Here is a 24,629-nt window from a genome sequence, read left to right as displayed (position 1 = left end):
CTGCACATAATGTGGCATAAAATGATGATTTATAGCATTTTAATATCCCGAAGGAGTTTGTGTGTCTTTTGCACTTCCTTCTTCCCTCGCGTTCATTTTCTTAATGTTGTGATGCAGCTTAGCCGTGAGCTTCATACACTCTCCTAGACCGAACAAAATAATCCCATGCACGGTTCCATACCAGCAGCAGTAACCATCGGTAGGAGGGCGGTACAAACGGTACCATTTTTAATCTTAACACTCACCCCACCGGGGATCTCGCGCATTCGATCGCGCCGTTGGGAAGCTTTCGACTCCCGGCGAGAGGTCGTTGAATGGCGAACAAGCTCACGCCAAACTGCCGTCCCGATGTGCGTCCGAGGACCACCGGCATCGATCTTACAATTCTCGCGCGCGAATCGAATGGACAAATTGCGTCAAACTCACCGGGGTGCAGACCAACGAGCGCAGTAATCGATCGGTGAGTATCAGCGAGTGGAATTGTAAATGAAGAAGCGGGAAGTACGGTTTCTGGCATTCTGGTCCACCTGCTGGATGCAGGTGTAGCACTAGCACGGGTAAGCACGCGCGGTTGTTAACTCAACAGGAGGTGCGCTACCGTGACTGGAATGGGGGATTGTTAAAAAGGCACCGCCAAAGGAGGTACCGCCCGGGATGTACGGAACGTTAGACCCATCTACATCCGGCTATACCATCCACTGGAGCCATCCTACCGCCACCGGAAGCGGACAAGATTGCAAAAAAATATTCAACCCGAACCGTGCGAGACCGTTTCCTACGTCAGTAGCCGACAGTTGGAATTGGTTTTTGATGGACATAATATTATTGGAAGCAAATGCCATTAATCTGAGAAGGAATCGAAGGGAAAAATTGTTTCGATTCGCCTTGGAAACGTAGTTGAGCGTTTAAGCTACCGCCCGGGTTCTGTAGCCGTCGGGGAGCATCAGTCCAATTTTGCGTCCAAATTGTTTGGACGACCCTCGAGATTTTGATTTGAAGTTTTGGGGTTTCGGGGATCGGCGTTTTTCGTTTGATTGAAACCAATTATAAACCCAAGCGTCTCCCAGAATTGGTCTAATAAAAACTCCCCTTTCATTCTATTAATTACACCCATCCCGGCGAAACTCTGACTCACTGTAGGGATTTTTTCGGTTTGTTTTCGGTTTGGAGAGTAACACGCAAATTGTGAGCGCACGGATCGGTCGTTGATTGCGTGTCGCGTGAGGATCGCAACGGTAGTCAACCGTGGGCATTAATTTCGAATGGAACCCCCACGTACCGTACTTTTTAATCACCGGGTGTTGGTAGATATTTTAGTTTTAATATCGCTTTTTGTTTTGGGTACCATTTTTGAAGGAATTTTCTTTTCTCGCAATCCGTTTCCGATTGATCCACGAATGGGGGATGCTTTCACGCACGGTCCGCGGCCGGATGTGCGTTTGTGGCATTTTATGGATAGGTGAAACAGAGAATGGTTTAATTTTTTTTCTGTACGTCTCGTAATGGATGGTTATTTATACTTCATAAAGAGTGATCTCTTTGTCTCTGGGTTTGAGCGAAATGATCGTACAATTACGATCGTGTGCGGTTTGTCCAGCGAAACCGCACATTAACATTTACTGTCTCCCTCTCTGTGCTGTTGTGTGCTACATAGTTTCATTCAATAAAAATGGTAACTTGATGAATTGAGGTTTCGGGGTGGTCGTTCCATCATTCTCACAGCGGAACTTGTCGTGATGTCCGAATTACATATCAGTTATCACACAAGTAGTCTATGAATATTCATTAGAGCCCGCTCGTCCGTTCCTTTCCCTTTTCGCCGACGTCACCCGCGTTCCGGTTTGATTTACGGTTTCGAATCAATCAAACCGATGCTGCTGTTGAGTGACCCACGTCCCGGGGTGCGGGGATCATGATGCGACCCGGTGGTGTTGCATTACGACAGCTCTCCGCGACCATTTGCATACAATGTGCACCGATCCGAATCCGAAAACGATCGAGCGTTTTAGCATGTTAGCATGCATTTGTAGCCTTTTTGTTCCCATCTCAATCTGATGGACGCGTGGAAGTGGCAGTTGTCATCATGGGAAAATGTGCATAACCGCTACTGTTCCGGCGGCCTCACACACAGACACCGGGGCTTCGGGAGTTTACTGATGAAGATGTTAACCGATCGTAGACTCTGAGACAACCGGGCATGATATAATAAGCACCATTTTCTTTTCACTTCTACTGCTGCTTATCGGTGGAATGATTTCCACTAGTGAGAGGGAGGACCGGCTTGCCAATTAGCCAGCGCTTAGCGGGTCAGTTCAGTCTGCTCACTTAGCGGGAAGTTGCAGAAGCGCTTGACATGCGAAATGCCATCTGTCTTGGGAGTATGGTCGTGGTTGCAGGTGAAATCGGCATCTGTATCCAAATGTGGTGACATCCCATTGCAAGTTGGGAAATCATTCCCAATAATAACAACCCCACACTGCCCATTGTTTATCGCTTTCCGACTCTGTGCTGTGGACAAACCGTTAAGTGTTCGTTCCCCGTTTAGATCGAACTCGAAGCGATATGATTACAAATGTATAATTCAATTAAAATTCTCGTTACAGTTTGTTACAAATTACTGTCCTGTTTGCTTTACGTACAAGATGCGTATCGATATCCTTGTTTTCACCATTAAAACAAAACAAAATACAAAAAAAAAACAGCTTCAAAGAGCTAAAATGATTGGTGAAGAGGAAGCTAGATAGGGAAGAAAAAAGAACGTCACGTTGATGCAAACCACAAACCGCATCGAGGATAGAGCAAGAGAGTATAAAAACAAACCTGATCCAACACCGAAAAACCGAAAGCTAAATGGAAGTAAGGTGTGAATAAATTACCATTAACAATCGGTACTTGAAGGCATTATTCTCACACAGACATCTCGTGGCTGTGTTTCTTTTTTTATGCGAGTGCTTCTCGGTCAGTGTCAGGTGCATTTTTCACTTGAGAAATACACATTTCCGCCATCGGATATTAGCACGAGGGGCGTACACGAATCATTTTGCTGCTGTCGAAACATATTGTGTGCCGTGTAAATGGTTGTGCGAATGTGCGGCTAAACGTACCGAAACGCGCTCGATTGCTATCTAATTAATTGTGTTATAATTTTTCAATTGAAGTGTGCAATTATTTTCGGCACTGTTGCGGGGTGGTATTTTACTTGCGGGTGCATCAGGGAGTATGCTTGACTCCCATTGGGAAGGTAGCTGAAATGTGTCGATTTAAAGCTTTAAGATGTCTCCGACTACATGGGTGGTGAGTTGTCGCGCTGTTTCAAGGTTTATAAGAGACCGTTTATGCGATGATCGATACAACAACAGCAAAACGGATCATAAACGTCACAGCAACACAAGGGCTACAAACCCCGGAGGGCTTTTAACCCCTCCGAACGCAACGATATCGATCGAACCCTCAATGGACAATGTTTGCCTCATAAACGATGCTAATGAGTGAAGTAAAAGTGACAGTTTTTCGTCTTCGATTTGAGGGTCCCAAGTAGCGACGGCACATAAACAGGTTTATTTATGGAGCAGCCACTCGGCTGACCATCTGGACGGGCCGACGAAGTTTGCGACCGATGGGGCGGAATGGAAGCAAATTATGATGAAAATGCTTTTGCAGGGAGCGTTCTCCGATCGATGGTGCTAGTGCCGATTAGGGGTTTGGAAAGCAGGTGGTAGACACTCGATGGCATGTGCCACCGAAACAGCTTCACATTTAATCGGTGAGTGTGCTGTTTAGCTAAGGTTAGTTTAAATGATATGCTATAACTCTTTTATTATACATGTTTTGTTGCATTTTACTACAGCCAAGTTGCTGTGACCGATATGCTAATTAGCTGATCAGTGTTGCAACCCTTTTTTTTTCTTTTTGGGCACGCGTATCTACGACCCAATGATCGTAGTGCCACACATCGATAATTGTTATCCACCAACAGACGCAGGATAAAAACAAACAAAAAATTTATCATAAAAACTGGCAAGCTCACGTCTGGCTCTGGAGTTATGAGGCACGCGGGACGAGATGAAATTTGTTTATCCAGCCCCCAGTTTTGCGATCGATTTGGAAGCTGATCGTTTGCGGGATAAAATTGCGCCAAAGCGTAAAGCAAACAAAGCAACAGAAACAGAAACAAGAAACAGAATGAAAACATTCCCTTATCTCCTTCGAGCGAGAGAGCCAACGTTTAATTATCTCCCAAGCTCCCAACGCACCCGGTCCGAGATCGATATTTTTGCTTTTTTGCTCCCGTTGGGCCGTTTGTGGTGTAAAACAAAACCAAATAAATCCAACCATTAGGTGGCGGCACGGGTATCGATTTCCAATCGGGTCGATTCGATCGCGTCGATCGCGAGATGCAAATTAGCTCGCTCCCCCCCTAGCCGTATGCACGGTGGGAGGAGTCCTACCAAAACAACCCCCCTCAAATGAGTCGCTCGTTTTCTGGCGCTCCGCGGTTTTTTGATGGTTATAATTTGGAAATGAGCGATTTGAAAAATTGCACCCTTCTGCTGCGAAAATTGGGCGCGAGGCCAACAATGGTTCGGCCTTTTTACGCCTTCCAAGAAAAGCACCGAAAAAGCGGCTCGAAATGGCCCGATATATTTACAATGTGCTATTAAAATAGGTGCACCGTGCGATTGCTAATGATAGAGTATTATGGTAAACAAAACATAAAATGCATTTTGTTTTTTTTTTCATTTTATTCCCTGCACCATCATAAATCGTGTTCACATATGTCGATGAAATGTGGACACATTTGTTTACTGCATTAACAAATATAGTCGAGAAGGTGTGCAGCGAAAAAAGGCCTATCTACATATGTTTTCTTCATCGGATAAGACAGCATAACACATTTTGATGCCCGTTTTCTCATGGACGAACAAACCATTAATACTGTATCACGGTGTTACGATCGGTTTTCGTTGCAAAGGCAGTGAGATGCGATTGTGTGGTACCACCTGTTTGCACAGAGCACAACAATTGCAGTACTTTAAAAATCGATTACGATCAACCGCGGAAGCGGGCACGATCGTGGTGCAGATTAAACGGCGGGAAAACAATTAACCGAACGACGGTGACGAAGTGCGCTACCGGGAGGAAATTGGATTTACATCGCACTTTACCGGTTAGTTAAATTGTCTATTTGCATACATTTTGATAGCATCTCCGTAAAAGTCGCACAATGCAGCGGTTGACACGGTGGTGGTGGTGACCTTTGTATGGGATGGCATACATGACCGTGATTTAAATTATATGCAACACACTGGTGCTGCTTGCGGTTTCGGGGTTACATTAGCGCAGCGAATTGAGTGCATTTTTAAGGCCCAATAAGGCAACACCACCGTCAGCAGTCGGTACTGAGGAAGCTTTTAGACAAATTAGAGTAGCGGTTCTAATAAAATTATTACTCTATTGTGTCTTGAGACACCGCGCAACACATGAAAATGGATGGTACAATGTTTCTGCGCCACAGTACAGTGCATGGGAATGCTGTTGAAGACCAGTGATTTAGCGCACACTCGCAACCAGCAACCACGGGGCTCGAAAGTGTGACCGTAACAAAACGGTTTGCAAAACGGAATAATTTCATTTCGTTCATGCATAAAACATTACCCATTCTGCACGAGGGGACGACTCGAAGGTGAAAATCGGAACGACATCCAAACACACGGCCACATGCGTTACGGTTCAATTGCTGGCCAGGTTGCAGTTGCTCCGGCCATGCTACCGGACACTCGAATGGGAATGACTTCTGTACCGTTTGGTTTGTTGCGTTCATTCATCGGACATCCAGTGGTACATCGCTTTATGCTCAATCAGACGGGCTGCATGAATGCAGAACGCACGGCGAAGTGCATGTTTACCGGTTGTCTACAAATCGACAGAACAAAACAGTTTGTCTGCGAATGATCCCAAGAAGTGGCAAACGGACAAACCGAGGGGAGCGTACGTACGTCTGTTGATCGTTTCGCATGAGAAAGAAAGAAGGACGGGGTTCGTTTCTGTTTCACGCGTTGCAGTCTTTCGTTGCACAGTCACTGCAGTCTCGTGGCAGGACTGTGCTCAAGCGTGAGGTGTGTTAATTTCGAAAAATTAATGTTGCACGTAAATATTTACCTATGCATAAATTCTATCCCGCATACATGAGCGAGGGAACAAAACAAACACAAACACACACACACGCAGGGTGTTGTTAATTGTGATGAAAAATATGATGGTGGTTGATAGTAATGGGTCTGCTCGGATGGAAATGCATCACTCTGCAGGGAGGAGTACGTACGCAACCCAGGTGTAAAATAGCCTTGGCGCTAGAAGATCGTGTAAAGGAAGATTAGATCCGATCCGATAGCGGGAGCGATTCGGTGTAATCCGGCCGGTAATGGACTGTGGGTCGAAGTGATGCACCCAGGAGAAAAGGTGTGAGTTTCGGTAATTAATGGTAGGGTTCGGGAGGAAATTAAAATGCTTTATGGATGGGAACATTATATGGAAAAATGAGAACCTGGCCCATCTTATGCTGTTCAAATGTTGATAAACAAAGATAAAAAAAATTATAAATTTTTGTTTGTCCGAGGTTACCTACAATGAATGATGTTTGATCCACATCAAGCTGAGCTCTTAATAGCTGATAATTAGAGTATTAATTACAAACATCCAGGATCGTGCTCACACCACCGGTATTAGCATAAACATTGGGTTGAAGTAATTTATGAGCCTTTGTAGGGTCAGTGCTTTTTGGTACTGGAATTTGCTATTCAAATTCAGGATGCTCGGTTCAAGTAGCGATAAAAGAGCACATAAATTCAAACACTTAATAAAATTAGTGAACACGAGTTCGGGAAGGAAACCTTCAGTGCGCTTCCGGAAGTACCGAAATTCAGAACCGTTTGCCAAAAATATGTAAATTGTATTGCAACAAAAAAGTTCACAATGAGGTTGTTTTAAGTTTGTTTTCTACTACTGTTCACTAGATGGCAGACATTGCCGAATTTTCAGACGAAGGTATAGAACCGACGAATAGTCATCGGTGGTTCCAGACCGTCTGGCAAATTGCATTATTACAGTCATACATTAATAACTAGTCCATGCCGGCACGGATAAAAGCGATGGTGTGCTTACAGGGAGCACCCGTATTATGCATCAGTCCCATCAGTAAAAGCAAGTCAAATCTATTGCAAAAAACCCCACAAGCAATACATACAGGCTCGTGAGCAAAGTCCGAACATCCGAACGTCGGTTCGTTTCCGTTGGAGTGTTTTCGGCGTGAATGTGGTGCCGTGACCAGGATACAAATGTGTTCCAGTCGCATCAGATCATTCGCCGGGCGAGGACTCCGAACCGCTGAGTGTAATGATGGGTTTTATTTGGTCGCGCAGAGCATTTGATGGTTCGGTTACAGTGCGGAATAGGATAATGTTTATTATTTTGATGGAAGAAAAAGGAAGCAAAAAAAAAAAAACGGGCGAGCGCTAGGAAACAAATAAGTCGTTTGATGTTGGTTAACGGCATGATCGGATGAAGGTGTGGAGGGAGAGGGCGTAGCAGTAACAGAAGCCGAAGAAAGGTGCTTTTGGAACTGGAGGAAAAAAATAACAGAAAACCTGGAGGAGGGCACCATTTGAAATGGAGCGTTCAGTTTAAATACTATAATTTTGGCGTTTGCTGCAATGTGAGTTGCCGCTTTTCGGATTGGGGCGGCAAATGACTTATGACGATAATGAAGTGTTATTATCGGGCGGTTTTTTTTTTCTCGTAAGCGGCAGGGTGGAGCGAACGATGATCGGCTGCTGTTTTTGAACAGTAAACACGATGCTCCGTGACATTCACGGCCCGGTAAACCGTGGCAGACCAGATGCTGACCGCATGAATGTGTCAATTGTGCGTCTTTATCTGGTAAGGGAGCTGTTTTTTTTTGTATAACGATGGATTGCTTTTGTGGTGGGATATCGATCTTGCGTGAGCCATACCGGTGGCAGAGTGTGGTGGTTGGAAGGAACATTTCGGTCAGTTTGGATGAAGACACTTACCCAACAGCTTCGAGACGGCCCCCTGCTGGGTGAGCATATGCTGTGCCAGATCGTAGCCGCGCAGACCGAAGCGGGACAGCTCTAGCAGCCGGTGTTGCGACACCAGGCCGGCCAGGGCGTGTGCGTTGGCGGTTCCGGCTGCTCCCGCTGCTGCAGCAGCCGCCGCGGCACCGAACAAGTTCGTCGTGGGCTGAACTGAACCGGGCGAAGGAAGGTTAGGTGAGAGGCCGACTGTGGATAACGAAAAGAAAGTTGTCAAAATGTATGTTTCATGTAGCAAATTCAATTTTTTGGTTTAAAAGAGTTGCATCACTATAATTTTTAAAAGCAATTGGAGCTTCCAGCGCTCATGGTTGTCTTTTGTGTGCATGCGTACGACGTATTAATAATTTATAAGCCTATTTGTATAATCGTTTCATTCCTTCAGTAGCTTTGTAAGCAAATTAAATGGAAAACATGAAATGATTTGGTCCCACCTTAGAAGCGTTTCTTCCACAAAATTGATCCATACATTCTATTGACAATTCGAGTTCTGTCCTGAGGAAATTAAATTTGATGAGCTCAATCGATCAAAAGATCTGTCCAGCAAATGGCTAGAACCAACCGACTCTAAAAAAGCGTCCCTCTGCTGTCGTAAGCACCAACCAATAACTTAAGTCACCGCTGAAAACTCCGTTTAGGGGTTGGTTTCTCTGCATGGCTGCAGTAAAGAATCACGATACTAGGGGCAGGGGAGCGCAGGGATGGGGTTGTCCGAGGCCCCCTTTTTTACGGCCCTCGCCTGTATAAATACAGTAGCGCATAAAATGCATTTTTCTTCATCAAATTACAAACGCCCGATTCTTCGCCCCGGTCACCACCGGGTCCGCCGCAGCATGAACATGAATGTCGGCACGAAATCGAACACCTTTCAAAGTGTTACCGTATGGCGCCGCTTGTAAAGGGAGTGCTGAAGCGCAAAAAAAAACACTCAAACACACACAAGAACGCGCGCGCACGCGTAATTCAAACAGAAGTCACTGGCGAAAACAATAGAATCGTATATCCTTGTAGCAGTTGCCGGTTGTGCACTTGGTTGTGTTTTTTGCTACGCCGCCACCATGTTCTTGTGGCAGTCGCGCTGGAATTTGTACACCAGTGAACAACTTTGAATTGGATTGTGATAGCGACGGCACCGGCATCGTTTGAATTTTATAAACTCCAACCAAAACACCGCGCGGTAGTTCCTCACAACGCGTGGTGTTCCGTCCACAACTTCTTACACGCAAAAACTCCAAAACTGGACAAACTGTACGGGGCGAGCTGAGAACACCGCAATATGCAATGTCAAAAATTTATTATAACCAACTTCTGGTGGACAGTGGCGAACTGGATTCGTGTCTTTTTTGGTGCGGACCTAACAGTGCTCAACGTCCACGGCGAACACGACAGTTTCTCGCTAAACAGAGACATTTCGAGGCAAGCTTGAATGAACCTTTGCCCGTGCAGGGGCAGCACCGCTGTTACGACCAGTTGGACATTCGCTTCCCTTAAAAGCGGAACCGTATAGAATTTATGCTTCCTTTTTTCCGCATGAGAATGGGTGGGAAAGCAAGGAATGGTTGTGCCTTTTTATGCTGTTTCGCTTGGAACTACTAGCGAAGTATTTCCTGGATGCCGGGGCAGCCCGCATACAAACGCATCCAAACGGCGCTGATCAATAAAATACACTATCCCATCAATGAGCAATACATAATCGTAGCAAAACGGGAATCGATCTTTCAAAGCGAAAGGCAAAGAATGGACGGCAAATAAACGCGCCCGCTACCGGATGCCACGTCCAAGCGCTGCAGTCGTTACAATTCCCATCGATTCATCCCGCTTCCCGGGTTCCCGGATTGATCGAGTACAATTGTTTTAATATTTATATTTGTGTAATATTTTTATTAAATTTATTGACAACTGAATGAACAATCATCATAGCCACGATCGGAAGGCGATGCTGTCGGGTTGCGGCGCTCCAGTCAGCAGGATGAAGCCAACTGGCTGGCTAAGGGCTGAAAGGGATTACTGCATTTGCTTCGTTTTTTATTCAGCATTCAACTCTCGATGACGATTATTTATATTTATTAGAACGCGGTTCGATAAAACAGCCCCGGTCCAGTCCGGGTCCGGTGGGAAAGATAAGCTACGAGGGCAGAAAAACGGGGAAACAACTGTCTCATTCAGTTCTTATTTCGAACGGTTCAGCGGTGGTGCCGTGCGTGAAAAAAAACGCGCTCACGGTGTCACTCGACGAGCCGACATCTTCATTACGAAATTGCGGAAAACCGTTTTGGGCAATTGGGCGAACAGGAAGCACCTTTGGAGAGCCGGATACCCGGTGCGCCTAACGAGGCTCCACAGTCGCCCATATTTTGAATTGTAAATCATATCCAATCCGAGACCGTTGGGGTAGTTTGTGCGCACTGGGGTCGTCCAGGTCGGCGGATAAGATCAAAAGATATAATGCACTCTCTCGCTTTTTTTTCCTGTTCATCGTTGTACGTTGAAGTTCTTTTGCGTGCGGTAAACTGTTTCGCAGCATAATTGATCATCGCGACGGTTGTACAAAATATGCACATGCTGTTACACTTGCGCTTGTGGTTGCTATTTGCATCCGGTGCTTATGTCGCCGGCAAACAGGAAGCTCTAATGTTTACGTATCATTAGGCAAAGGTTTGGGAAATAATGAGCAAAACGGTACACGTCCGGAAGGCTTGTTAGTGGGTAAGTGGTTCGAGCGTAAATCAATTACCGATAGGAATCATGAACAATGTCATTTCCCAATTAGGAAGCACAGGTGGATGATATTAAAGTTATGATTTCTTAGAGCAAATGTTGAAGTACAGCGTAGTGTTAGAACTTGATCAAAAATGGTCTCAGAGCAATAGACAACTATACAAATGTGTCCACCTGCCTGGGAAATTTTAATCTTTGAGTACATTGTTGAGAACATAATCAATATCTTCAGTTCTGGGTCAAACTTTTGCTTCTGCATAACTCGAAATCAACTATAAAAAACACACACACACTGCAGCCCTCCAAGAGTACCGGTCCACCTGGGTCGGTCAGGTGTCGAGACGCAGTTCCGAGAAACATCCTTACAACTGTTACCCTTCTGGCATGCTGAACCTCATAATGAACGCATGCAGACGTTCCACACACTCTCCTGCCGAATGTGGTGTGGTTTGTGTGGTTGTTTTGTTTGGGACGGTGGACAGAGAAGAAAAAAAAAACCACTCACACATTGCGACACTGCGCGCCTAAAACCCGAGAACCCGGGCTCGGGAGCAGATTCGGTCGCAACCCAATACGGCTGCCCAAGGTGTTCCCTGAAGTGTGAAGTGATGGTTAGCCACGCAAAAGGCCACGAGGCAACGTCAAAGCGTATGTAGAGAGAGAAAATAAAGAGAAAGAGAGAAAGAAAATAAAAAGAGATAGAGAGAGAGAGAGAGGGAGAGTGACTGATCGGAGTTTAAATTAAGCTTAACTTTATTCGCTTCGAAACATTTGCCAAATTCAGCAACACAAAACCTGCCCTGCGTGATTGATAACTTGTTTACACGAACCCTCTGTGCTCTGTGAGTTTTGGTTGGGCTTTTTTTTACCCGGTGAATGCCAAGCTTCCGATTCCTTGATGATCGATATGTTTATTACGTGTTGTATTATTCAGCAACGCAACTCTTAAAATCCGCGTATCTCTGTCGATGAACGCGCCTTTCTTGCCATCCATCGTTACCATATTCCCAAACGCAAAAGCGCACCTTAAGCTTTATCGATTAAATGATTTTCACACCTCGAACTCGTTCGGCTACACCCGGTAAGTGCTGTAAGTGTGCGAAGAAGAACGGAAAAGCCCACCCCCTTTCCTTCTCTACCCCTGCAAATTACGGTCCCTTCCCAGCACCATGAGGTGAAATACTTTTACGCAATGCACTGTTGGGATTTCCCGACCCTTTCCCGGCCGTACAGTATGCGTATTGGTAACGCTTTCCCCCCGGAAAGGTGTTGGTTGGGGTTTTTTTTTATTTACTGATAATGCTTGATTGGGTGGGTTTAGTGGCAACATGCATATACACCCCATCTTTGCTGTTGTCTAGAGCAACATGATTGATGGTACACGTGATGGGATAATCTTTAATTCCATTCGCATTTAATCGACCTTTAGGCATGGTAAGAGGTAAGCGTCCTTGCAATAGTGCTAGTAGTAGTAAAAAGTAGTAAAGAAGCATGCAATATGCAAACATGTATCGTATCACGGGGTGGGATCCATACGCAAATCGAATGTGGTGCCTTTTCTTTTAGCATTCAATGCATTATTGATGCACAAATTAGACGCTTGCTATGGGAATGGAAATTGCTACCCATTTATTACCTATTTATCGTTTTGCGTCTTTCGTAGTGGAGATAGTAAAACGAAGTATGGGTTTTTCCATTGAATTTGTTATTAAAGCTCAACTCTAAATACTTTCGTCTCAGGCTCAGGCTTAATCTCCTCTACCGTGCCTCGTACCACCAAAGCACAACGCAAAGTAATAACTAACTAGATTTTCCTTAAGGTTGCTTTACCTAATGGCCGTTGCTTGTGCCATTTACATGTACCGCATTCTTGGAAATTACCCCCTTAAAAGACTTACAGCTCACTTGCCGGTTTGCGGTTCGAGTTTTCCTCCGGTTTGTGGGTTAAAGAGGAGGCACTTGGGGGGAGGAGGGTTAGTGCAGTCCGAGTGGACACATTTTTCCTTGAACATCAAATAGGATTACATCGAACACCGAATGCGCATAGCTGGTTTAATTTGAAGCTTAAACTCATTTAGCTTCGTTGGAGTAGCCATGTGTAGACCATAAATGGGTTCATAACTTAGTGCGAGTGACATGTGAGTGCAGGTAGAACAATATAATCAGCTAAACAAGTAAATTGTTTAGTACAAGAAACATTTTATGTTGCGTAAAATAGTGTGTGTTTTAGATTAATAATTTATTTTGATAATAATTTTTATGCAATAATTGCATGATTTAAAAGAAATTGATTTTATCCACAGAATGATAAGTTAAAGCACGCTATTGGAATATGTTTTCGATAACTAAACTCCAATAAATCAACCATTAGCATGCTCGTAAAGCGTTTGCCGTTCGGTTGGTGCGTTGTGATTGATCCCATTCCGTACCGTAAGGAAGTACTAAACCTGCCACATGGGGCAGGGGGAGATGGGCATGGGTGCATTCGATGGGCCGCCGATCGTTTGCGAATTACCGTGCGCAAACGTTAGGTTAATCGCATTTTAATTTATTTATAATAATTATGATGACTGCTCTCGACGCAACGATCACGATCGTGCCCGAGCCCGGTTGGTGCGAGAGGGTCGGAATGGGAGCGGATGAAGTTTGAAGGGCATTTGGGTGGGTGCACGAGTTGCACGGAGGTTTGCCTCGAAAGTGCATAATTTGTGCCCACATAGCCCATTAATTTTTGTTGTTGTTTTGTATTACTTATTCCAAGCTCAGCGAGCTTATGGAGCAAGGGGATGCAGGGAAGGGTGGGTGAAGAAGCGGAGGAAAGGGTGCTATCCAACGCAAGAAAGAGAAAGGATGAAGAAAATAGTAATGGCAAACCGCGATGGGAAGAAGCAGGCGACGAAGAAAATGCACAAATGTGCATCCTGAGAAGCATTAAGCGGTGGGAGAAGAGTTGCTAAAGGGTGAAGGTGGGTTGATGGGAGGCATGTCGCAAAACTACATTTTTAATGCATATACGATATACGTCAGTAAAGCGCGGAGTATGGTGGAGTGAGTGGTGGAGTCGAGGAATGAATTGCATCATGGTTAATGATGTGATGCTGGATTGTTGCTGATGAATTGCAAGCGTTTTGGAGCACTGAATCAGAATAAAGCTGACGAAGGGGGCCGTAGGTGGCTCTCAGGCGAGGAGCTGCAGGGTCTAATACGCTGGACTTGGTCTGCCGGAGCAACCAGCCCTTGCGGAAGAAGATAGTGGAGAGCAATTGAAAGCGCGCCTACAGTTTGCCGTGGACAATGATTAACTTCATATTATGCGCGACCAGTGCGCAACTCGGGCTGCTCCTTCAGGTAGAATTAGCTCCAAGACTCGCGCTTGCATGGCGTCTTGCACGGATGTCTGTCAGTAATAATATGCATCCCCAGGGACTGCTCCGTGCGAGAGAAAACCCAAACCGAAGTCCGAAGGCAGGTTTGCAACCCCGGGAGAGGGACTTCTACGGGAGTAATCTACCCGCTATGGAGATTTCCAGGAATTTTTCAAACCGAAACCGGAGAACCGGTGGCCTCGAAAAACCGGACACCAGACCCGGGAACCGTACATCCGTACATTGTCCACCTCTTCGGGTCTTCTGAAAAGTTGTTCATTTTCCCACCGAGACCGACCGAGGCAGACAGAAAAACTCCCACCCCGATCGGAATGGCATCCGAAAGGGTTGGATGTGTGAGCTGGTCCATTTACACTATTTTGCGAAATATTCCGCAAACTGCAAAGCGCACGCTTCTGGGAGTCGCTCTCGAAAGAGGTTCGGAAGAACTAGTGGCGAACGAGCGAAAGATTGAGAATAATTTATGTTGCGCACGCAACAAAAATCGTTGCTCATGAGCATGGGGGCCCTTTCAGTGGCAAAGTGCGAACCTCAAACCAGGCGACCAGTTTGACGTGGCCGAGAGGCATCGTTCAGGAATGAGCCTCTGGGGAGTTTACGAACGCACATAGACACGCATATGGGCATTCCGACGGTGGGAGTAGTGCAATGTCAAGGTGGTGTGAGGTGGGTGAGTGCATTTTGGGAGAATAATATTGCAGTTTTGTTGCAGAAAGTATAGAGTGCATTGTTACAGCAAGGACGCCTTTTCAGCGGTAGAATTCACCGGAAAATGGCATTAATTGCTCACTTACGGGGAGAAGAATCATTCTAGGGAACTTTTATGATGGACTCAAGAGACAATGGTAGCCATTTGGTAGGGAATATGGAAATGCTCTTATTTTTGGTAATATTTAGAAGATCAAAAAGACTCCGATAAATTTTTTCAATCAAAAAAAAGATTACATTAATTCGTCAAATATGTTGATTAAATACTGTTCCGAGTTGCAGTTCTATTTCCACATCAAATCCCCAGACCGACGAATCAATTTCCATAAATTTGGAACTCTTTTGCGAAATGCTAAGAACGCAATAATAGCGCAGGAAATCTGTCAACAAGCTTGTTTAAGCATCGTCAACCAAAGGGATACAAAAATACTTCATCAAAATGCCGATACTATTATGCTTCTTCCCAGTCAGGCTCCATTTAACGCACCTCGCGCGGGTTCACACCATTAGAGTTGATTAGCAAAACATTGCCATCGGAATGCTTCGAATGTTTTGTAGCCAAAAAATATCTCAAAAAACAACAACACGCACAACAATCGAATGAAGGCGAAAAGAAAGCCGAAAACATGAGCTGCCGACGGGTTTTACAATCAGCGAATCACCCGATGCTCACCCGGGAGTCGGCACATAATTTTCACTGTTTACAGCCACCAGGCAGGCGTGTTTGACCAGTTCCGAAGGCGGTGGGGCCCAATGGCACCACAGGTGACGATTGGTTCATTTTTTGGGGAGGTGAGCTGGACAAACAGTTCGCCCGATCGTGGCGACAATCGGGTTGTTTTATCGCCGCTGATGAAAAGTAGCGCTCGCTGCTCGACTCCCGCCAGGACGGAGAGGCGGATTGTGATGACGGTACTGCCTCCCGAACCGGTGCGCGCCCTGTGACACTTATCATCACTTCATTCTTGGGTGCTTTTTATCACAGATCGAAAAAATTAAATTATTTCCCTGGTCCGTGCCTGGACGAGTTCCTGGGAGGGTAGCGTGCCGCGATGCCGTCATTTAGACGCCTGCGGTGTCACTGATTGGGTGTCCTGCCGTGCCGGTAATTAGTCATAATTTTTTCGGAACCATCCCCCACTGTCACCGTGTGTCATCGGGGTGCGTTTGTTGAGATATGGCATAGGAGAGGGTGAACATCTCCGATAAGGCGCTAATCGATGCGATCGATGGTTCAGATTCGGATGGTAAATTATTCCTACCCTCGAGGATGAGGGTTTATGAGCAAGACACCTTCATCTTCAGGAGTTTTTTCATCTGGTTGTGGTAGAGAAGCGAATGAAAACAACAACAAAAATGAATGAAACGATCACAACGCAAACGAAAGACTTCGATGGTTTCACCGCTGGTTTGACGAGGAACCTGCTCAATCTGCCCAAGAGTGTTCGGTTTCAAAATCGTCCGATTATCATCTCATTTTTTGTGTTGCCTTTTTAAACTACCTCCCATTTTAACAGGCGCTAACGTGCGTACGTGTTTCTTCCGTTTGCTCATGTTTATTTAGTGGTCAACGATCAAAAATCAACAAACATTCACTCCAACCAGTCCACCAAACGCGCCCTGGTGCGTACACGTTCCCTGTCCGGTTGGGTTCCCCTTTACGGTAAGTAGTGCTGACGGATGTGACAACAGCAACTCGGTGGTAGCACTTGCGCTACAGTAATGTGACTAATTTGCCGTAAATTACATCATAAAGATCGTTATCGCGATAAGGCGAACAATAATTTATGATAATAAATGCCGTCCGCAAGTAGTGAGTGGCGATTTGCATCGCCGTAAGGAGCTGTGCCGCCCAAGCGGGGCCCACAATGCGTGCGACTCGTTTTCCGAACACTAACAAGATTGATGGTACGGATTGTTGGAAAAACACATGTATCGGGCGCATGATTTTTGGTGGCTTGTTTTAAGCAAAGTAGATACACGGTCTTAAAGCGGGGGGGGCTTTTTCTAAATGTTTCCAACAGCGAAAGAAGCTGATTTTATGAACCTGTTTAATTACCAACCAAATAATAATATTGTGTCCCAAACGCACAAAACTCTCTCGCGCCCAGTTTTATCCCATTTACGGGGATGCGTGTAGCGTACCTCTGTGTGACATTGATTGTTCGAGTCCAGTCCAGTCATCCGATTGCTCATCAAACAGATGTCTCTTTCCGCTGTAGGTCTGAGACAGTAAAAACAGTAAAAAAGACGACAAAAACAGCTCACAACTGCTCCCGATCGCAAGCTTGTCGATCAAGTGAGTGAGCAGGTTGAGAAACGATCGAAAGTGGGGAGGAGGGTCAAGGGAAGGAAAATTGTATGTAGCTTTGCAGACCGGGCGACATACGTTCGATCGCCAGCATCGGAGACATAGAGGGGCATCATTAATTTGTTAGATTTCATCCGAAAAAAAACCCGTTTCCCCAACGGCACGGCGGCAGACGGTTTGACGAGCACTCGGAAAACCGAAACACGGGAGCTATCGCGCATCAAAATCAATCGTTCGTCCATCGGGAAAGGGCTCGCGATACGAGGGACAGGGCAATGTTGGAAACGAACCGTACAGACGGACGGAATGTCTCGCTTGGCCAAAAACAGTGCTACGCACCACTATTCCATCCGGGACGAACTCCAAGGAATCTGCCGGAATCCGATCCGAATGTTCAGCGAATCGATCGCGGTGCGCTTGAATGTTACAAAACGCAATGCGCTAAAGGGGGGCAACAAAAAAACAATCCTTTCCGATACGCCGGTGGTCGGGTTCGGTGGCGTCGCGTTTGTTAAATGCGATCCGACCCCGAACGCTTCTGCACAATGCGTTGTGTGTGTCCGGGAGTGTATGACGCGTTATCAACTTCCTCGCATCAACAACAATCATGTCGCGTCATTATATCGATCAGCAGCAGTTTGGCGGATGGCGTTTTGTTTGTGTGTTCCTGAAGGGAATTAAATGCAAACAGTTCGCTCAGTGTTTGCTTTTATTTTCTCCGTCCCACTTCGATGTGGAACGATCCTGTCTGCAGCACTGCTCCCACGCGCGGGTTCGTCGCTTGGTCGTTGATGTCTTTCGTACACCGTGGCCCGAATATGCACTGGAATGATCGTCGGCTATGCAGGATGCGCTACAAAATTACCACGTAGCGCCCTTTTTGCTGCGCTTCAGTCCTCATGAGCGTAATCGTAACGATGAAGTACACGTTTGCGTTTTGCAGGGCTATCTTTCGGTAGCGATCGAGCAAACAGTCAATCATCAACACCGTGGCCGGTCGGGCCGTGTCATGAAGCGCAGCCGGCGCATTGGCGCTTGGTGGGTTGTTTATGCTGGGGAGGTTTTTTTCCGCGCTCTTTGCTACCATTTGCCAAAATAGAAACACGTCCCACCGGAACTGACTGATTGCGGTCGTTATGATGGCTTACTCTTCAATTATGGAATTCCATATTTCAATTCCCAGACATTGGCTAAAGCCGAACCATTGTTTCCGATGCCGGTGGCATTCAGGTGGTGCATTTTAGCTGAGTACGATCGTCGGCTCTAATAAGCCACAGAAACGTGTGAACATGCGCATGAAATGTAACACGATGCGCGACAAAGTGAGCTACGTACGTGAATGCTTCCAGATGCTGCTTGGATGTGGTTGCGATCGTAGCGTAACGTGTGTTGAGTAGGTCGTATGCGAAAAAATCGTCAACCAAGAGCAACTTTTTGTGTTTTTTTTATGAGAAATAGTACCGACAGTTCACACAGCCTACAACTACTTATATTTCAAAATGTTGAAATCCGACCATCAAACGATAGCGTCTCGATTATATCAAAGCTTCAATTGACTTACTTTATTTTCGGCACGGAGTTCCACAAACTTGCGTATCTCTGATTCTATTGGATTAAGTATCCCCATTAATTAATGTTTACTGTTTGTTTAGCGAAACGACTCCCCAAAGGACGATAGCGCACACCGAGGTTGGTAATTTAATATCGTCTGCGTAGTAGCTTGCTTCAGCTCCGAGTTTCCCCCCAGCGACCGTTAATCGCACCAGCGAAAATTCCAACAATCTTTGACATTCTATCGCCCCCCCCCCAACACTTTTTGTGCGGAATTACGGTGTGATAATCAGATTAAGGTGGCTCAACCCGATGCGACGGTGGAGCTGGAACTTTCCGGGGTGCAATCGGCAATGATCACAGGTTTCTGCGACGCCGTGGTCTAAAGGTAGCTCATTAATCCCTTCCAGGGTGTTACCGTTTTGGATGGTGTGAAAACGTCGGGAAGCAGGATAAAACTGGGTAGGAATAGTCACTCCCAATGCTGGAAGACTGTTCGAAATTACGCCGGATATCATATTACCGGCTAGAGCTAGACCACAATTATCATTTTGGTTCGGCTTGTGCGCCTCCTGTACGTTAGCTGTGATTCATGGGGTTTTTACACAGATATACAGTGCGTAACAGAATGAGAATTTACTTCGTTGTTGTAGCTGCGTTCATTTCGTCTATTGGATAGAAGCACACCAAATCATGATTATTCTGATGTCATCAGGTTCTAGAATTGAATTACCTCCATAATATATTGATTTCCACAATGACGATTGAGGACTCTGGATTCCCACGAGCACCTATCAGTCATGCTCTAGTTTTCAACTCACAAAATCGATAACGCATGAGATGATAGAGAAAATCATTCCCTCCCTTTGGGTGGTTAAAAGAAAACACCACTATCCAACGATCCATAATATGACTGCAAAACCCCGCAGCTTTTCATGACCAGTTTGAGCGCGTGAGGCGTTGTTTGGCTTGGACTAAATAAAACTACAGCACGCTATAACCCACGAACTCCACAACCATGCTGCGGAAAGCCTGGTGAGCTGGTGCCGCGGGTTGGAAAAGTAGTCAATTCATAATTGCGCGCGGAGGCATGGCGATGAACGCCATTTTGTTTGCACGATCCGACCACGATGATATCTGTAGGCACGCGGACCAACGTTCGGAACGGTATTGTGCCATGATGGGGCTGGATCGATGGTAATTATCCAGCGGGACCCTCCATTTGGCACGCTGTTGGAGAAAATTACGCCCGAATCGTTTGTCGTCGTCGAACAGACGCACGACTCGGGCGCCTTTTCCCAGCCCGAGGGCTATGCGTGGAAATAGTACTTTGTGTGTGTGTGTGTCTGCCATTTTCGGGTAGGTATTGGGAAGGTGGAAGACACAGGAGGTGGTATGTAATTAATTTGTCGGTGTCGATGTAATGGTCCCATAAGGTACTATTCGGAGGCATAGTTATAGAAGCCTAAGGGAGGTGTCTAGAATCAATCACCCACTGTCGGTAATGGAGGCATACCCGCTGATGCGATATTGTGCGACGTTCATCGTTGAAGATATTTAACATTTCCTGCCGGAATTCGAGGAAAACTCGGAGGAAATCGCATTATATACACCAGCAAGTGTTTGGACGAATTGCTGAAAATGTGTTTCACATGACTCGCATTTCGAGCGGGTAATGTTCCAATCGAGCTCATACGGTGGGAATATGGGAGGTTGTCTTAAATTACCCAGCACCGCTAATCAAACGGAATTTCATAACGCTGCTCGAACGCATGTATTGACGTAGGATGTCTCAGCAGTGCGTTGTGTGGCATTAATAACTGGCCTGGGAAAGTTTCCAGAAAGGGCGTATTATATCGATAGGGAGTGTCATTGTTCAAGTATTTTCCAAACTAGCTTCATATTTCTTTAAGGAAAGTGCGAAAGGATATTGCTACTGGATCTTGCAACTTTAAATGAAATTATGATATGTTTATTATAAAGCTCAAGTATAACCATCTGAGGCAACAACAATATTGCATTAAACACACAAAAACTTCATTGCACACAGTCATTATGTGATTGTATCGAACGCACCGATCACTCCAAACCCAGTGTGGAAATTAATTTAAAATCCCGTAAAATACTTCCAAATATGGTATGAAATGTTTTGTCCGAGCACCCTTTTGCGCTTTAACTGTGACCAAATTCGTCAAAAACGTCATAAATCATGCCCATGTCCAGCCCGAACGCAGAACTGCGCTTATGAAACGGGAAGCATAATGCTCATCAAAATCAACATTCCCGAACCAGAACGGTTTGTGGCCAAAGTTTAGGAACTTCTCTTTCCAAGCCGTCTAGTTGTGCGAATGGAATGTGTGTTGTTTTTGGTTGAGTCCATACATTTGAGTGTGTGTGTGTGTCGTTTTGATTCGCTTCCACGCCAAACGAAACGGGTCCGAAGACACATTTGGCCAACAGCATGCAACGTCCAGTTGGTGTTCCATTTAATGGACCGCGAACTAGTACAGCGCCATCATGCGAATTCTCACTCAGGTCATGCGAGAACTGTGGTGACACATTAAATTCATTAACCCGGTTTTTCGTAGGGTCTCGCCCTCGGTTGACAATTTTCTCACTCGATGCGAGACGGACTCGAATTTTCGTTGACAATTTTTTTCTGTTTCCTCTTGCCCATGGTCCCGGCACCGCTGTCGAAAGAATGCGGGAAAAATTAAAATTAATTTGAAATTAAAATTTTTCACAACTGCCTCGAACACACACTGCTCAGTGAGAGGCTGTCCGTCGATTGGGTGTTCCCTTGGGGGATGGGTGAAATGCATTCAACGGGTGCATAAGTGACGTGAAATTCAATTATATTCCAGTCACTGCCGGATTGCCCGCTCGGCACGGCAATTGTCGTTAGGACATTAACACTTCTGTGGGTAGGTTTGGTTCGTTGATTTTTGGGACAGAAGAGCACGTTGGGTAGTTATGAGCGATGCTGTGAATGTTAAGATTGCCTCAAAAATGATCTTCAAAACAAGTGGATGGACAACAGCGGACGGAACGATCTGTGAAATGTCCCCGTTTTTCGCGGTTCACTACAGCAATATGTTCAAGTTCTCAGCATTTTAAATAGCATTTGAGAACCTTCCCCGCATGTTTTGGAGTGGTAAAATTGAATGAATTCTAGTAACAGATGCGACCTGCAAGCAATTTTCATCCGTAAACTCGTTCATTCGTAAACTCTTTCTTAAAAGCAGAACCCAAAGCCAGACGAAGAAAAGGACTGATAATATCGAATCAACAAGTGCAACCATTACAGTTTAACACATCAACACTTCTCCACTGGATGGATCCATAAAACTTCTTAAGCTGCATGGTCCCTTCTTGGGCAACATTTCACTCCCGGTCTTTGCGGTGTGCAAGGAAGTTCCACTCGGTAGCTGGGTTGCTTCCCAACCAAGGGGATGCCTTTTTGTGCGAATATATAAATATTAATTAATTAAAAGAAATTTCACGATGCTCCCGGGACACCCGGGGAAGGGCGAGCTTGTAGGGGCCGGAGGAATGCCAGCGCAGGCGAAGATGTCATGTCGTCTGCTGACAAGCTGACCATTATGATGCGCTCCGAAGATGGGCCGTTTCACATCGAATTAAAACTTACATCGCTTACAGTGCATGTTTGAGAAATGCAGGCTGCACGTAGGGTCCGCACTGGGTAGAGCCACGTTTTAGCGTTTTAGCAAAAAAATATTCCATCCCATCCCGAATGGACGTAGAATGTAAAACAAAACACAAAAAAAAACATTCACACACGCCGGAAAAGTGACGATAGGGATCGTACTCATAATGTGCGAAAAGAAAGTGGAAAAGTTGCGTGAAAAGCGTACGCGGTGGTTCAATATTTATGATCAATTTGTCGTTCACACATGCACGATAAAGAGAGCCAATCGAGGCGAACCTTATGGAACGGATCCTTATGGGCTGCACCGGATGATAGCAGACGGATGATTTGCGTTTTTGTTTGGTACATAGCATGACCTCTCTTCGGTCCCAACTGGAAGTTAACAAGTTGTTTCACCGTCCAAAAACTTGACACAATGTCGATGTGCGGTTATGCAGGGATGTGCAGCGCGCATTTTTTCCCCTTTTTCTGCGAGGATGCGAAATCTCCCGCTGGGGACCTGCTGCTGTGGCAGTGCTGTCAACAGCTCCGGTGGTCGTAAGCATCTCCGTACCGTCCGTTCAACAGCCCGATTCGCTTCTCCGTGTCCGTGCGCCGGAAATCAATTTCGTGCTGAATTTTAATCGATCTTTTTGTCTGAAGTTTGTTGTGTGTGTTTGCCTCTGCTTTATCGTTCCCAGTTATGCTTATGCTCTTTTGGTTGCAGTCGTTTGGAAGTAAATGATTGATTTCCTCACGGAAAACAAGCTGTGAAACTTGATTTTACGTTACTGCATGCGTACGTGTGTGAATTTTTCTGGTAAAAGTTGACCGAAACAAACTGCATGCGTTTTGTAGCATGAAATTTAATATGTCAATAATTAGCACTAGGCTTTCTGATCGGCTATTTATCAACGTGTTAATGAGTAATACTGAATTTTAATAAGACTTCAAATGAAGAAACGATAAGTTATTGAACTAGAGAAAATATAAATATATTTTAAAATATCTTTTAACATTCAACCCTCCATTACAAAAAAAAACTCCCTTCCATAATGCTTTCGTAATTGAGTGCTAATTTTGATAATGTATCATACAACTGATCGAAACGATAAGACCGACAGCCAAGTGCAAATGAGTGCTAATTTTATGTTCATTCCCAGCTTTCCCTCTGTCTCTCTCTCTATCTCTTCTTATCGTACCAAAAACATCGTTGTTTTGTGTTCCGTTCGCAACACGAAAGATGACAAGTCCTTTACACAATTGAACACAATTGATCATCAATTTGAAAACCAGCAGTCATCCCGTACGGTGCATTTTTTTTTATGTCATCCCGGCATGCAAGTGGGTCCCCCGTGGAAATGGCTTACGTATGCGGGTACGCTTCCATTCCTGCACCATGTTCCGGTGAAACGATCGGCTAATTTTTCTGCGCTTTCGAAACATTCGCTACCGACAAACCCCTGTAGCCGTGTGTTGGTCGACGGTTTATCAGTCCAACCACGAACGAGTCAAGTATTTTTGCTGCATGTTCTTCTGTATGTGCGGCTGCAAGTGCATTTGTGCATTGAACATGAGCATACCGCGTGGTATGAGCCCGTCCCCGATTGCGCCGGTTTGCGCCTTATGATAATTACCTTTAAAATGCATTCCGTTCAGGAAATGTAACACCAGAACGAGTGCGTTTTTGTACAGTTCGCAACTAATGTTTATGTTCGCTCTAATTACCCAGAGGGCACGATCGTTCCCCTTCGGGTTGGGGTGTTTGCCGTTTTGCCGACGGCAAAATGAATTTTTCGGGTGTATTTCGGGCGCCTTCACTTACCGGTCGGTGAGAGCTGGAGCGTCGGCGGCGGAGGAGGTAGCGATCCTTGACCGGGCAGTGGAGCCCTCGGAGGTTCCATGCTCCACGGGGCACTCGGTAATTGGGCGAACTCACTACCGATCGCAGATCCTATCAACATTATATTACGGGCGAATTGCACTAGATGGCACCGCCGACGAGTGCAACGAATTGCAAATTGTTTATGATTATGTTGCGTCCCTTAACTTATGGTGTTGCTTCGCGTAACCACTCACTTGTCACTTGTTTTCAATTCATATTCTGCTTTGTTGGCGTCGGTGCTAAAGAAGGAAAGATTAGAATACTGAAGAGTTAACATCACTTGATTTACTTTTCAATTCACTTCGCTAAA

The 24,629-nt window shown here is 45.5% G+C and overlaps 1 protein-coding gene across 1 annotated transcript in view; it reads right to left on the bottom strand.

The window, feature by feature from the left end:
* The window catches only part of LOC128709553 (paired box protein Pax-6-like), a 39,689-nt gene extending 15,291 nt beyond the window's left edge, over nt 1–24,398 (bottom strand). Inside the window, exons 1-2 of the mRNA XM_053804560.1 lie at nt 24,260–24,398; nt 8,070–8,300 (exon numbers count right to left, since the gene is read on the bottom strand). Of these exons, the coding sequence (XP_053660535.1) occupies nt 8,070–8,300; nt 24,260–24,398 (370 nt within the window). The remainder of the gene's footprint in view (nt 1–8,069; nt 8,301–24,259) is intronic.
* Between the last annotated feature and the right edge of the window lie 231 nt (nt 24,399–24,629).

This window comes from Anopheles marshallii, chromosome 2 (genome assembly GCF_943734725.1).
Source record: "Anopheles marshallii chromosome 2, idAnoMarsDA_429_01, whole genome shotgun sequence".
Classification (NCBI taxonomy): Eukaryota; Metazoa; Arthropoda; class Insecta; order Diptera; family Culicidae; genus Anopheles; species Anopheles marshallii.
Note: the sequence above shows the minus strand (reverse complement) of the source record. Positions and strands in the feature narration are given on the sequence as shown.